This window comes from Puma concolor, chromosome A3 (genome assembly GCF_028749965.1).
Source record: "Puma concolor isolate L17-30 chromosome A3, mPumCon1.1.hap2, whole genome shotgun sequence".
Lineage (NCBI taxonomy): Eukaryota > Metazoa > Chordata > Mammalia > Carnivora > Felidae > Puma > Puma concolor.
The window spans coordinates 91,276,702-91,292,758 of record NC_141669.1 but is presented as its reverse complement, the minus strand read 5'-3'; the positions used below and the strand labels follow the sequence as shown (position 1 = coordinate 91,292,758).

The following is a 16,057-nucleotide window of genomic DNA, read 5'->3' as shown; positions in this document are numbered from 1 at the left end:
GAGACTCTTAAATATGGGGAACAAGCAGGGTTACTGGAGGGATTGTGGGGGGGGGGTGGGCTAAATGGGTAGGGAGCACTAGGGAATCTACTCCTGAAATCATTGTTGCACTATATGCTAACTAACTTGGATGTAAATTTTTTAAAAATAAATTAATTAAATAAAAATAAAATGCTTAGAACAAAAAAGAAAGAAAGAAAATGGGGGGCAAGAATAGGAGATTTATCGTGCTGTCTATTCTGTTGCATTTTCCATCACATATTACCTTAAAAAAAAGAGAGGGTACTTTAGCTATGAAAGGACCCAAAGAAAATTCAAAACTTCCACGGGCTAGTTAAGGTCAAGGTTGTGAGGTTGTGGTGGTAATTCTTTGGCCAGCACCATGGCCGGTTCTACCGCACAGAGGAAACCCTACAAGACATGGCAGGAGCCGAATACGGCCCGTGAAGGACGCACTTGGGCGGTGGAGGCCAGACAGGCCGAGACCTCATTCAAGTCCAACACTAGCCGAACCGCCTCCGGCAGGGAACCACAAAGACCTACCCAGGCGGAAAATACGGCCTCACCGCTCAGCGGATCCAGCTAAGCCCCGCCCACACGCCGCTCCTGCGCGCTGGATCCGCAACGTTCTGCTATGCCCCGCCAAAGACATGACGTGCACGTAGGCGGGGCCTAGGCTCCCAGGATCCGCCGGCCCTTGGCCTGTGGGTGGTGGCCCTGGTAACGCCGGTGGGAGAGGAGAGTCGGACGCTTCCTGGGTAGCCCGCCAGCTTCCGCGAAAGGGAACCTCCCTCCGTGGTGAAGAGGTGACCCTACAGGGTAAGTGCGGGGGGGGGGGGGCGGGGACGCTTGTGGGGCTGGCGGAGTTTGCCGGACCCGGGGGTCTGCACGTGGGCCGCCCGGAGCGGGGGCGCGGAGTGGAAGAGGGGTCCAGACCCACGCGCCTGCCAGCTCCTCGGGCTTTAGCGGCGGTGCTTGCAGGAGACATCAGGGTCATTCGCACTCGGCTTTAACCTCCTGCTGCCTTAACGTCCTGGTTCCATTAGTCCTCCTTGAACTCTGGGCTCCGCTGACCCGTGAGGGGAGCGATTCGTGTTCTGGAAACTGGGTGGGCCAAATAGTAGGTGTCTCTGTTCCCAGGAAGCTGGAGCCCTGCTACATTCATTCATTCAGCAGCATTTGCTGACCGGTTCCCAGAGCTGTGCCAGATGCAGGAGATCCAGTAGGGGAAGGACTGGCAGGCCCAATTCCCTTCTGGGCCTCACAGCCCAGGTGGGAAGCCCAGGTAACGGGCAAGATCATGCCATTCTGACAGTACTGCGGATGTGAGGACAATAAACTCTGGCATTGCTGTAGTGACCAGGAATAGACCTCATAGGGTGGTCAGTCGGTTCTGCCTGAGCTGAGGCATGAGCCAGGAGTGCTCCAGGCTACCAGAGAGAGAGAGAGAGAGAGAGAGAGAGAGAGGCCAGAGGTGGATAGAGCTGGACACCAAGCTGGACTTCCTTCAGAGGAAAGCCTTGAAGCATCAGGAAGGTAGAAGAGAAGGGAGAGATAGGCAGGGACCATGGAAGGAAGGGTGTTTTTTATCTTAAGTTAGAAGCCATAGAATGGTTTTAAGGGTTGGGGAAAAGCCTGAATTGTTTTGTGAATGATGGTGGGCACAGACCCCATATCCTGGGCATCCACCCAAAGGAATCAGTCACCCAGAAGTGCCTGGGTAGTTTCAGTTGTCTCTCCAGACACTTGTAATCCAGAATCATGCATATCATGCCACATATCCTACATCCTTCAGGATGCCATGGAGGTCCTAACCCATAGCCACCCAGTGAAGGAAACTGAAACTTCTAGGAAAGAGGTTGCTTGGGGATAGGTGGATATCAACTGTGATTACAAGGACCTTCTGACGCACTGTGCAAGACTCATGATGGATGGAGGGATTAGGGTTTGTCTGGGGGAGGTTCTTGTTTTGCTGTCACCAACATATTAACAAGGTTCATGGGGGAGAAAAGCATAGTGATACAAATCCAGAAACTGTTTCTGTCTCCCCCCCACCCTTATAAGCATCAGTTGGCTAATAAGGTGTGTGTCTCTCTCCCTTGTGGAACCTCATATGACAAACCAGAGAGGTGGACAACCATGTAAAGAGATCTGGAAGAACCTCCCCTCCCACTCTGTCTTGTGAAAAGGAAACACCGGGTGATGTTAACAGGGCTGACTCATGTATGTATGCTTTTTTTTTCAGAGAAGGGGAGAAAAATCCATTTAAACCTACCAGGAGAATAAGTAGTGGTTTGTTAATGTCATTTAATTTTGGATAGGTTTTTAGCATATGTGACAGTCATTTGCACACATGGCCCTTTTGTGTATTTTAACTGAAAACCTTGACGAAACTGTGCAACATATTGTGGGGCCACTGATCCAAATCAGATGAGCTTGTATTTCCAGAAGCTCAGCTACCTTCCCTAGCTTCTAGAACGATAGCCAAGGGATGGCCAGGCACTTGTCTCGGGCACCATTGCTCCACACCCAAATTCTGCTCTGTGACCCCACCCTCCCTCTGATGGAAGGTAGCCCCCAGCTGGAGTCAGCTGGGAGCAAGATATGCTAAGCCAAACCTCTTTTTGCCTTTGCACACCTTATATCCTGCCCCACCCTACTCCCAGCCTACTCTTTATTCCCCACCTGGTTTACCTTCCTTATAGCCTTGTTCTAGACTCTTCCTTTAAAGGACAAAGCTAAAGTGAATTGTTTTCCTTCTAGGGAGGGCCTGATCAACACATTTACACTTATGGTGTTAGTGGTGCCCATGGAAATGCAATTTTCCCCTCCAGAGGTTGTCTCATAGTACTAGTATCACTGAACAAACATCTTAACCCAGTGGAGTGAAACTGGCTTTTAAGTTTGGGTCTCCAGGATGTGGAGGTTCCTGTGGGCCAGGCTGTTCCTGGCTCTATGCTTCCTAAATGTTATTTTCTATTTGGACTCTGTTTATGTCATGCCAAACTTCTTGGTGTGTAACTTTAATGATGATGTGTAATTCCATGTGAGTATTTTTTTTGTTGTCTAAAGTAGAGTCTTACGTTAATAGGGTAAGTGAAGTGATGGAGCACATTTGATTTGGAGACAGAAGCCAGAAAGTCTGGTCTGTGCCTCACCACGTGCCAGCTCTGTGATTCCAGGCAAGTCTGTTTTCAAACATTTTCTGGGCCTTGGTGCTGTCGTATGGCAATAAGTTATGTAAGTCATATGTTATGTAGTGTAAGTGCCAGCCTTGTAGGCCTTTGGTAACAGGATATAGCATATGTAAAGTGTATTTTTTTAATGGGTAGACAAATGTAATAAAGAGCAACCTTTGCCTCAAAATTTGGTATTCCACCTGTTAATCTGATCATGTAGGACATGGTTCGTAGACTAACACAGGACATGATAAAATGTGATTATGAAAAAGGGTCTTCTACCCATGTGGCTCAGACAGGCAAATGTGGTGCCAGCCTTCTGGTTGCAAAAGAGGAGAGAGAGTGTACAGAAAGAAAGAGAGAGAAAGAAAGGCAAGAAGTCTTATAAAAAGCACCATCAGAGTTGGAAGATGTTAGTATTACTTTTGTGTCCTTACTGTTCATCCTTAGAAATGGTTGCTTTAGAGCTTTCTTTATAAATACTTTTTTGTTTAATCACCTCTTAGCAATGGAAAACTCTGGGTTACAGTAACCTAACGAAAGGAAGCCTGTGAGAGGGTAGGGTGTAGGGTGAACACTGGCTGTCTGGGGATGGGCATTCCCCAGGTCACATCTCAGCCTTGATTGTTGCTGGATCTTCTCTCTGTAATTGATTTCTTCATTCCTAATCTTAGCTAACATCTCAGTGCAGATGGTTCCCCAGGTCACAGCCCCAAACCTGCTCTCTCACAAGGGTCAGTTCCATTTCTGACCCATGCCCTGCTGTCATTTCAAACTTGTAGAAAACCTGGTCACTATTGTCTCCTGCCCAAACAGCCCCTTCCCAAACAGCCTGCTTCTGTTGGTGGCCATCATCTGGGTCATGAAGCAATGTTGATGGCTCCATCTTTCCCTGACTACCAGAGAATTGCTAAGCCATCATCTAGCCTCCTTTACCAGCAAGTATTGGCTTACTGGCTGTGGGCTCTGGCCTTGTGTTGGGGTTGGGAATGAGTGGGCTGGTCCTTGCTTCTAGAGAGGCACTCTAACCAGAAGGAAGAAAGGCACAAATGAATAGCTCCACATACCACTTACTCAAGGAGGGGAAATGTGTAGAGCACCAAAGAGCCCAAGAGAGAAGCCTCTAGCTGCCAGGGTTTAGAGTGGCAGTAAACATCTTGGGTAGATTTTGTAGAGATGTGGAGAAAAGACAAGAGAAATAAGATCTTTTTAAAAAAGCAAAACAAAACACTCAACCAACTGAGCCACCTACGCTCCCCTCTTCTGGGAGTTTTATAGTTTTAGGTTTTATAGTTAGGTCTTTAATCCATTTTGAATTAATTTCTGTATATGGTATAAGGAAAGGATCCAACTTCAGTCTTTTGTGTGTGTATATCCAGTTTTCCCAGTACCATTTCTTAAAGAGACTATCCTTTCCCCCATGAATGGTCTCGATACCCTTATCAAAGACCATTTTACCATGTACGTAAGGGTTTACCTCTGGATTTTCTGTTCTGTTGGTCTATGTGTCCCACTACCACAAGCTTTTAATTACTGTGGCTTTGTAGTATGTTTTGAAATCAGGAAGTATAAGGCATCCAATTAGTTCTTTTTCAAGATTGTTTTGTGATTTGGGGGTCCCTTGAGATTCCTTATGAATTTTAGGATTTATTTTTTTCTGTCTCTGCAAAAAAGTCATTAGGATTTTGATAGGAATTGCATTGAACCTGTGGACCATTACAGGTACTATTGATATCTTAACAATATTAAGTCTTCCAGTCCATGAACACGGGTTATCTTACTATTTATTTGACTCAGTTTTCTTTCAGCTATGTTCTGTAGTGTTCAGGGTACAAGTCTTTCACCTCCTTGGTTAACTTTTTTCTTTTTTAAATTTTTATTTATTTGTTTGTTTTGAGAAAGAGAGCATGTGTGAGCAGGAGAGAGGGGCAGAGAGAGAGTAAATCCCAAGCAGGGTCCATGCTCAACACAGCCCGATGCAGGGCTTGATCCCATGACCCTGGGATCATGACCTGAGCCAAAATCAAGAGTCAGATGCTCAGCCAACTGAGCCACCCCAGGTACACCTTGATGGTTAATTTTATTCTTCAGTATTTTATTCCTTTGATGCTATTGTAAATAGAATTATTTTCTTAATTTTCTTTTCAGATTGTTCATTATAGTGTATAGAAACAACTGATTTGTGTGTTGATATTGTGTTCTGTAACCTTGAATTTATTAGTTCTAACAGTTATTTTCCTTCCTTGTGGAATCTTTAGGGTTTTCTACATATAAGATCATGTAATCTATGAACAGATCATTTTATTTCTTCTTCCCACTTTGGATGCCTTTTATTTCTTTTACTTTCCTGATTGGTCTGGCTAAAACTTCCAATGTTATGTTGAATGGAAGTGTTGAAAACAGACATCCTTTCTTGTTTCTGATTTTAAAGTAAAAGTTTTCAGTCTTCCACTATTGAGTCTGATGTTAGTTGTTGGGTTTGTATATATGGCCTTTATTGTGTTGAAGTATTTTCTTCTATTCCTGTTTGCTGGTTATTTTTATTATTAAAAAGTGTTGGAGGGGCGCCTGGGTGGTGCAGTCGGTTAAGCGTCCGACTTCAGCCAGGTCACGATCTCGCGGTCTGTGAGTTCGAGCCCCACGTCAGGCTCTGGGCTGATGGCTCAGAGCCTGGAGCCTGTTTCCGATTCTGTGTCTCCCTCTCTCTCTGTCCCTCCCCCGTTCATGCTCTGTCTCTCTCTGTCCCAAAATAAATAAACGTTGAAAAAAAAAATTTTTTTTTAAAAAAAAGTGTTGGATTTTATTAAATGGTTTTTCTGCATTGATTGAGATGATCATACGGATTTTTCCCCTTTATTCTGTTAATATGATATATTTGCCTTGATGGGTTTTAAATCTTGAACCATTCTTGCATTCTAGGAATAAATCCCAGTTGGTCCTTTTGCTGTGTGGTTGAATTCAGTTTGCTGCTATTTGTTGAGGATTTTTGCATCACTATTCATAAGGAATGCTGGTCTGTATTTTCTTGTAGTGTCTTTGTCTTGTAGTGGCTTCGGTATTAGGGTAATGCTGGCCTTATTGAATGAGTTAAAACGTTCCTTTTCTTCAATTCCGGGGAAGATTTTGGGATTCTTCTTAAAATGTTTGGTAAAATTAGTAGTGACCAGATCACTAGTCATTTGGTCCAGGAGTTTTCTTTCTTGGGAGATTTTTGATTACTGATTCAATCTCCTTACTAGTTATAGGTCTTCAGATTTTCTATTTCTTCATAATTCATCTTGGTAGGTTGTGTTTCTAGGAATTTATTGATTTCATGTAGGTTATCCAATTATTGGTGTACAGTTGAACATAAAACTCTTATAATCATTTTCATTCTGTAAAATCAGTAGTAATGTTCCCTTAATTTCTGATTTTAGTTATAATTTGAATCTTCTCTCTTTATTCCTTAGTCAGTATAGCTAAAGGTTCAGTTAAGGTGATCTTTTCAAAGAACAAGCTCTTGGCTTCATGGATTTTTCTCTGTTTTTCTATCTTCTGCTTATCCTGCTTTAATTTTTATTGTTTCCTTCCTTCTAGTTTTGTGTTTAATTTGTTCTTTTTCTAGTTCCTTAAGGTGTAAAGTTATCTTATCTTTCTTATAATGTAAGCATTTACAGCTATAAATTTCCTTCTTGGTACTGCTTTCACTGCATTCCAAAGGTTTGGTATGTTGTGTTTTCATTTTCACCTGTCAGAAGGTATTTTCTGATTTCCTTTTTGATTTCTTTTTTGACACATTAGCTAAGAGTGTGGTGTTTAGTTTTCCAGCTTTCCTTCTTCTATTGATTTCTAGTTTCATTCCACTGTAATCAGAAAATATACTTTGACTGTGATCTTTTAAAATACATTAAGACATGTTTTGTAGCTTCTCATCTTGTCTGTCCTGGAGGATGTTCCATGTGCACTTGAGAAGAATGTGGATTCTGCTGTTGTTGGGTGGTCTGTATGTGCCTCTCAGGTCCAGGTGGTCTTTAGTGTTGTTCAAGTTCCCTATTTCTTTATTGATCTTCTGTCTGGTTTTTTTATCCTTTATTGAAAGTGGGATATTGAATTCTCCTACTATTATTGTACAACTATTTCTCCTTTCAGTTCTGTTTGTTTCATATATTTAAGAGCTCTGTTGTATATGTTTATAATTGTTATGTTAGTGGAGACTTGACCCTTTTATCATTGTATGTTTTTATTTTTTCTGACAGTTTTTGATTCAAAGTCTGTTTTGTCTAATGTTAGTATAGCCACTTCTACTCTGTTTTGGTTATTCTTTTCATGGAATCTTTTTCATTCTTTTACTTTCAGTCTGTATATGCCCTTAGATCTAAAGTAAGTCTCTTGTAGAATGATACGGTTGGATCTTGTTTTTTTATCCATTCAGCTACTCTATGTATCTTGGTTGGAAAGTTTAATCCATTTACATTTAAAGTACTGACAGGGAGGGGTGCCTGGGTGGCTCAGTTGGTTAAGTGTCCAACTTCAGCTCAGGTCATGATCTCACGGTCCGTGAGTTTGAGCCCTCTGTCAGGCTCTGTGCCGACAGCTCAGAGCATGGAGCCCGCTTTGGATTCTGTGTGTCCCTGTGTCTCTGCCTCTCCCTCCCACATGCTCTGTCTCTTCTCTCTCAAAACTAAATAAACATTTAAAAAAATTTAAAAATTAAAGTACTGACAGGGAAGGACTACTTTTGCCATTTTATTTTGTGTAGGTCTTATAGCTTTTTTTGTCCCTCATTTCCTTCATTATTGCTTTCCTTTGGGTGTAATTGATTCTTTTCTAAGGACAGTATTTATTCCCTTCTCATTTCCTTTTATATATATTTTCTAGATATTTTCTTGGTGATTACCACAGAGATTACATATAACATCCTGAAATTATAAGTCTGTTCTAAAATTTATCCCACTTTAGCTTGAATTACATATGTTAACTCTTCTCCTTTATATCATATATCTTCCTAATTTATTTTTGATGTCACAGCATTTGTTTTGCTTTGTTTTAATTTTATTTATTTTGAGATAGAGAGAGTGCAAGTTGGGGAGGGGCAGAGAGAGAGAATCCCAAGCAGGCTCCACACTGTCAGCACGAAGCCCAATGAGAGGCCTGAACTCAAAACCTGTGAGATCATGACCTGAGCTGAAGTCAGACGCTTAACCAACTGAGCCACCCACATACCCCTCAGCATTTGTTTTTTTTAATGCTGAAGAAAATAAAAAGTGGAGTTACAAACCAAATATACACTAATACTGGTTGTTGTGTTTGTCCACGTATTTAACTTCTTTGGAGATCTTTATATTTTCTTATGGATTTCTGTTACTGTTTGGCGTCCTTTCATGTCAACCTTTAGCATTTGTTGTAGGGCAGGTCTGCTGGCAAAGAACTCCCTCAGCTTTCATTTATCTGGGAATGCCTTAATTTCACCTTCATTTTTGAAGGACAGTTTTACTGAATATGAAATTCTCAGCTGACAGATTTTTCTTTTAGCAGTTTGAATATATCATCCCGCTGCTTTCTGATCTCCAAAATTTCTGTTGAGAAATGGGCTGATAATCTTATTATTTAAGGATTCTTTGTACATGATGAATTGCTTTTCTCTTGCTGCTTTCAAGATTCCTTCTTTTATTTTCTGGCTTTCAGTGGTGTGATTACAGTGTATCTCAGCATGAGTCTCTGGGTTTATCCTCCTTGGAGTTCAGCCATTATTTGTGTTTTCTTCCGGGGCTCCTGAAATGTGCCTGTTGGTCCCTTGTGGTGTCCCATAAATCCCTTGGGCTCTGTTCACTTTTCTTATGTCTTTTTTTCTTTTGCTCCTCTGATTCAATAAGTTTAATGTCCATGTTCAAGTTCACTGGTTCTTCTGCCTGCTCAGATTTGCTGTTAAACCCCTCTTGTGAATTTTTCAATATATTTAGCTCCACAATTTGGTTGCTTTTTATAATTTCTATTTCTTCATTGATATTCCCATTTTGTTGTCATATGTCATATTCCATATTTCTTTCAGTTCTTGTGTTTCACCATATGTAAGACGGTTGTTTTAAGTCTTTATCTGGTATATCCAATGCCTATGTTTCTTCAGAGACAGTTTCTGCCACCTTTTCTTCCTTTGAATGGGCCAAATTTTCCTGTATCTTGGTATGCCTTGTGATTTCTATTGTTGAAAAGTGGGGCATTTAAGAAAATAGCCACCTCTCCGAGGCTTTGCAGACTGGTTCTGTGCCATGAAAAATCTTCACTAATTAACAGAATGTGTCTGAGCCTTCGAGTCAGTCCAGGGCAAAGGCTTAAGGTCCTCTCAGGATTGTTACCTGGGCCTGTGTGTGTATTAGTTTCAATTCTCCCGTATGTTATGGTTGCTTTTAAATGTCTTAGTTTCTTAAACGGTTCCATCCACATTCCTTCTTAGGTGTTCAATGTTTTCTTGTTTCTTACACACACACACACACACACACACACACACACACAAACCTGGCCTCTTGCCCCAAGCATGTGTGGTTCTGCAGTCACCCCGTGACTTTCATAAGAAGTACCCATAGCTGCCTTCCACGGTTTTCCCCCATTGGAGCTCTGAGCTCCAAGTCAGGCAAAACAGAGACCTGTCTCTTGGGCAGCCTGAAGATAGGTTAGAATGTTGCTCTGATCCCTCCAGTTTGAAGGAAGGAGATAGGTAGACACTGAGCTGCTGCTTCCTTTAGACTGCACTGTGCAGAGAGGGGTGGGGGCAAAGATGAGTAGACACCACTGAACTTAACGAACATTCTGAATGTGATTTCTTGATTCGGCATTTGCTTGTAGAAATCTATGGATCTTTGACTGTTTTTCAGAATGCCTATAAAATATTACAGCCAGTCCCAATTTTTTTCTAATATTTCTGTGGGGGAGCAAGGGCCTAGAGCTCCCTGTTCTACTGTCTTGCTGATGTTCCACTCCTCATTAAAGGATTTGAAACAGGGACTCTTTTTATTTTTTTTTAATGTTTATTTTTCAGAGAGAGAGAGAACACACGTACATGAGAGAGGGACACAGAAGATCTGAAGCAGGATTTGTACTGACTGCAGAGAGCCCGATGTGGGGCTTGAACTCACAAACTGTGAGATCATGACCTGAGCCAAAGTCAGATGCTTAACTGACTGAGCCACCTGGGCACCCCAAAATAGGGACTCTTGTGTGTCTGGTGACAGTATGGGAGGTAGACAGGGATAGAGGTGCATCCTCCATCCTTCTAGATAGGGACCTGTGTTCTCAACTGAGCTGCAGTGGCACAACCAGGATAAGTTCCTGACCTTGAAGCTCATGGCCTAGAGGGCGACATGGACCTTCAGGAATTAATCCCACAGATCCTGGCATTGTTACAGATTATGGGGGTACCAGGCCAGAGGGGGCAGGGAGTACAGAGAGAGCATAATGGGGGTGAGGATCTTTCAAGTTGAGGGTGGTCAGGGATGGTGGGGACAATAACATTTCAGCTGAGGCTTGGGGATGAGAACAAGGTTGACTGGGTTGCACGAGCATTCTGGGAACTGGTAACAGTGTGTGCAAAGGGACTGAGGCAGAGAGAAGCTGAGTTCTAGGGACAGAAGGAGGCACTAGGTTCTCAGAGCACTATGAGCAAAGGCAAGAGAGGATGAGAGAAAGCTACAAAGGCTGGTGAGGATCCAGGGTGTGCACCACGATCCTAAGAGCAGTAAGAAGCTCCCAAGTGAGACCCAAGAGAGGCTCAAAGTTAGGCAGGAATAGGGGTGGGGAGGAGGCTTGCTCCTTGGTCCTGCCAACTAGACTTTCCCTCAGCCCTGTGCACAGCAGATGCTCAGGGAAGGGTGATTTGCCCTGCTCCCTGCCTAAGCTTGGGTGGTGGGCCACTGGTGTCCCCCTGAGCAGGAGCACAGAGACATCCAAAGGTTTGGGCAGTGCTCTTGGATCTGAGAGCATCCAGGTGTAGCTGCAGGGCTAGATCCTGGAAAGGAGTGGCCACAGAAGTCCTGGACTCCCTTCCCCACCACCCCAAGGGCCACTTTCATTCCATTTCTCCTCTGCCCAGACAACCTCAAGGTTGGTGTGAAGACCACCACAGGCTTGCCCTCTGCACTTTTAACTCTGGCCCCTGCTTTTCTTCTTCCCAGAGAGTGTAGTCACACTATCTTCCAGCACTCCTGCCTGTCACTGTCCCTGGTTCCAAGGGGGGTGTTACCTCCCACTACCCTGCTATAAAGCCAGCATTGAATATGGGCTGGCACATTCTCTGTGTCCTCTTCTGAGCACATCACACATCTCATTGTATCCCCAAATAGCATCACAAAGCAGCTTTCCCCCTTACAGATGAGGAGACCAGCCCTCATGAAGGTTAACTTGCCCACAGTCACATGCTGCTGTGGGCAGAGTATAAACCCATGTCCTGCTTTCAGCCTTGTACTTCCCTGTCTCCTTACTCCTAGGAGAGTCCACTCCATTTACAACTTACAGAGTGAGGGATGGACAGACAGGTGGACATTCCCCAAGGGTAGGGAGCCCTGAGAATCAAGCACCCTGCTTCTTATTCTTTGAAGCCTCAGGTTCCCACATGGTGTCTTATACCAGAAGCTGCTAAGAAAGCTTGAATGAATGCTTTATTTGAGGGGCTGAGGGGTATTGAACCAAAGACAGTGGCGCGGAGTTAGTTTCTTTTGCTGCTCGGGTAGGATTTCACAGGCTGGGAAAGCACATAGGCATTATTTCCTCCTTGGCGGAGTATTCTGCCTGAGTAAAACAAGACATCTCCTGTGAAACTTCCAGGAAGATGAGCTGCATTTCTCAGACGTGGCTGGGGCTCTCTGTAGTCCCCAAAGGATGGGACTTTAAGCCTTCTGAGAAGTGAACACCTATATAGAAGAGGAAGCGAGAACTGAAAGAATGGATTGGACACATGTTCCTGTACCCTGAGAGGTTTGGGGATACCATTTACATCTGGCTTTTTAAAGTGCTCATAAATCCAAAAGCCACTTGTCTGGAACAGCACTTGCCTTAGAGCTGGCAGCTGTGGATCTGTGCCCCAAGTCAGCCTCAGCAAGACCTCCCGCCTCGAACAGATTATCTAGTCTTATAAAGACTATAGTCTTATATATATATGTACATATATATATACACACACATATATATACACACATATATATATATAGAAAGACTTTATGTATGTGTGTATATGTATATATACATATAACTAGCCTCAGTTCCTCTTCTCTTCTTAAAATTTTTTTAATGTTTATTTATTTTTGAGAGAGAGACAGAGCGTGGATGGGGGAGGGGCAGAGGGAGGAGACATAAAATCTGAAGCAGGCTCCAGGCTGTCAGCGCAGAGCCCGATGCAGGGCTCGAACTCACGAGCTACGAGATCATGACCTGAGCCAAAGTCGGCCGCCCAACCGACTGAGCCACCCAGGCACCCCCTCTTCTCTTCTATAAAGTGGGCTCATACCTTCTAGAAGCTCTTTGAAGACCAAATGAAGCTTCTCATTCCAGGCAGAAAAATGCAGACCAGTTTCTGGCTGAATGTTTTGTCTCCAAGCACAAATGTTTGTCTGACTCGCCCTGGAAGCTTGCTAACATGTTTTTCCTGCTTTCCCTCCCTTTTCACCAACAGCTTCAGCACAGTCAGCAGATAGAGGCATGAGAAAAATACCAAATAATGGGAACCTGAAGATGACAAAAGTGGCTTACCCCCTGGGGCTGTTCATTTGCCTGTTCATCTATGTCGCCTATATCAAGTGGCACTGGGCCTCCGCCACCCAGGCCTTCTTCAGCATCACTGAGGTAGCGTCTGGGGCCCGGAGGGGCCAGCAGGCTCATAGTCCTCTGGGGACAGCTTCACATGGTCATGAGGTTTTCTATGGCATCATGTTTGACGCAGGAAGCACTGGCACCCGTGTGCACATCTTCCAATTCGCCCGGCAGCCTGGAGGTATGCTGGGCAGAGGGCCCTGGCCATTCACTGCATGGTTCTCCTTGCTCACGTCAGAGCTCTCGGGATCTCTTCCACTTAGAGACAATGGTTTATCAGCATGTGGGCTGGATGCCCTGCCTCGGACTCATCTGGGAACTTGTCAAAAATGCAGTTCCCAGAGAAGCTGGCTCCGGTGTGGTTTGGGGCCCAGGAATCTGAATTTCCCTGGAGCACCAGACTGTCCATACTCACACTAGCATCTGGTGACCACCTCAGGGCAACTGAGATCCCCAAAGGTATTGGGTGGCCTGTTCTGTCCCAGTGTTTACCAGCATGTCAGATGACTAGGACCATGACTTAAGCCAGAAGCTGCGTTGGGAGAGGTTAAGGCAGGAAGTTGCCCCAAACTCAGACTGGTATGAGGCAGCAGTCTGGGTAAGTCATGAACTGGCACGGACCTAGGACCCAGGCTGACATGGTGCTGCCCAGTGGGTCCAGGAGGAGAGGGGGGGTGACAGACGAGAGTGGCCTCAGCAGTGCGGAGGGAGCTGGAGTCTGAACCCCATCAGCTTTGCTTGCTAGGGTGGGGACCACAGGCTTCCGGCAAGAAGGAGGAGGGAGTTTGTGTATGTTCGCCCCCTCACTGCTCCTGTGGAGAGACACAGTCACTGCCCAGCTCTGAACTCTTTCCCTCCCCACTTTGATCTCCTTCTCTAGCGCCCCTTGTACCCTCCAGCTCTGAGGGCCACCCTCCAGCTTCTAGCCAGTGAGTGTTTTCCCCCTGGCTGCTCAGTAGGTCTGCTGGTCGTGTCTGGTTCTTTGCTGACCCTCGAAACCTTTTGAGTAGACACTGTTTTTGAGCTGGTGGCAACAGACACCATTAGTAGTTCTCTCCAAAACTGTTGTGGCATGTTTTCTCTACTCTTCATCTGCTCTATTAATTAACTCATTTCAGTAGTTAAAGTTTTATATGCCAGACCTACATACTTCCCATAACGGTTTTGAAGCTTTTAGGACAATTCATATTCAGAATGTAATCCTTTAGTAGCCATATTCCAGTATTTTATCTCTGGAGAGACATCCTTTCAAAAAGTTCTGTCCCTGATTTTTCCTCCTGGGTCTTCATGTCCAAATTTGGACCAGCATCCCTTGGCCACCAGTGTACCCCTGAACACTCCCTTGCTATATGCTCATGAGTCCAGGCCCCTTATGGTTTAAAAGAAGGGAAAAAATAAATGTTCTTTCAGAACCTGTACTACATCCATCCTAGAACAGAGAAATGATTTTCATGTTTGCAGTTTGGAATCATCTGTCCTGCTCCTCTGTTAATTTCACGAAAACCATGTTAAAATTTAGCACTTTAGATGGATACAGTTTTGTATATAAATTATACCTCAGTAAGGTTGACTAAAAAAAAAAAAAAAAAAAAATTCTGACCAAAGCCTCAGGTGTTAACATTCATCTTGTTTATCTGAACTAAAGAGGCAGCATCCCAGTCACCCTGGGATTGGTCTGATTTCAGGCATCTGCTTTGAAAAGGACAGCAAGCCATTGTTGTATATATTTATATATTCGTGTATATATTTGCCGTGTACCTTTTTAAACATGTTTCCCCCTTAGAAACTCCCACTTTGACCCATGAGACCTTCAAAGCACTGAAGCCAGGTCTTTCTGCTTATGCTGATGATGTTGAAAAGGTAATTATTTTCTCTCACATCTGTTGTTCTTCAGATTTGTCTTCCAACTGTATAATCTGTTAAAGCCAGCTCCCTATTTGTTGAGTGCAGTAGGCCTTCTTCACAGAGAAAAGCATCTCTGACAGTACTAACCTGGGACATCTCCTGCTGTTTAGAATGATCAGTTGGAGGAAACTGGTACTGCACGTGAGGCTCAAGGAGGGCTGCTGCCCCCACCCTAGGGCCTTCCCCCAGCCAACACACATGCCACCCAGAAGTCTTAGTGTGGTTCAAAAACACAAAGCCTACAAACTTGACAAAAAGCATTATTTGAGGGGCGCCTGGGTGGCTCAGTTGGTTGAGTGTCCAACTTTGGCTCAGGTCATGATCTCACAGTTCTTGGGTTCAAGCCCCGCTCTGCTGACAGCTGAGAGCCGGGAGCCTGCTTTGGATTCTGTGTCTCCCTCTCTCTCTGACCCTCCCCTGCTTGTGCTCTGTTTCTCTCTCTTTCAAAAATAAACATTTAAAAAAATTGCTTTAAAAAAAAGCATTATTTGAGAGTTTGTTTTTGTTTCAGTTCCTCTGATTGAGGATGACAAAAGTTGACTAACACAAAAAATTGAAGTTAGGGGCGCCTGGGTGGCACAGTCGGTTAAGCGTCCGACTTCAGCCAGGTCACGATCTCACGGTCCGTGAGTTCGAGCCCCGCGTCGGGCTCTGTGCTGACAGCTCAGAGCCTGGAGCCTGTTTCAGATTCTGTGTCTCCCTCTCTCTCTGCCCCTCCCCTGTTCATGCTCTGTCTCTGTGTGTCTCAAAAATAAATAAAAGTTAAAAAAAAAAAATTGAAGTTAAAAATGTATTATGTAAAATCCACAAAACCAAGTAAGTGTGAAAGATTTATTTAAACTGTCAAACAATGATTTTTGTAAGTTTGTAGCTTTTATATTTTTTGAGTCCTTAAAGCTTATAGCTGCACTAATACTGGACACCTGTATTTCCACTAAAGCACTGATGAAACGGACTAGTTAGTGATATACCTATACATGCCTTTTGGCTCAAATATGTCTTAAAAGCTGATGTATCATTTTTGCCCACAAGTGTCTCTTGATCTCAGTGAAGTCATACCCTGCTTTCCTGTGGCTTGGTTAAAATTGAAAACAAAACTGAAATGAGTGATGCTAGAGTAACCATAAGGTTTACACATGATTAAATTAGGTGTCTTTAGAATAAACTCATAGGACTTTTAAACTCTTATTTGTTTTAGT

General features: G+C 43.9%; 1 protein-coding gene and 1 long non-coding RNA gene across 6 annotated transcripts in view; both read left to right on the top strand.

Moving 5' to 3' along the window:
• Positions 1–653: 653 nt before the first annotated feature.
• On the top strand, positions 654–12,290 carry LOC147582598 (uncharacterized). The gene is made up of 3 exons (XR_015249326.1): positions 654–819; positions 3,092–3,186; positions 11,977–12,290. It is a non-coding gene; the product is annotated as an uncharacterized LOC147582598 (long non-coding RNA).
• Positions 12,291–12,339: 49 nt separating this feature from the next.
• ENTPD6 (ectonucleoside triphosphate diphosphohydrolase 6) overlaps positions 12,340–16,057 on the top strand; it is a 34,710-nt gene continuing 30,992 nt past the window's right edge. For 2 of the 5 annotated variants that reach the window (XM_086701524.1, XM_025931712.2), the window contains exons 1-2: positions 12,341–13,134; positions 14,737–14,813. In XM_086701524.1, the coding sequence (XP_086557650.1) occupies positions 12,843–13,134; positions 14,737–14,813 (369 nt within the window). In that variant the 5' untranslated portion in view covers positions 12,341–12,842. Of the gene's footprint in view, positions 13,135–14,736; positions 14,814–16,057 lie in introns of all 5 variants that reach the window. The other 3 variants (XM_086701526.1, XM_086701528.1, XM_086701527.1) reach the window with 3 other exon arrangements.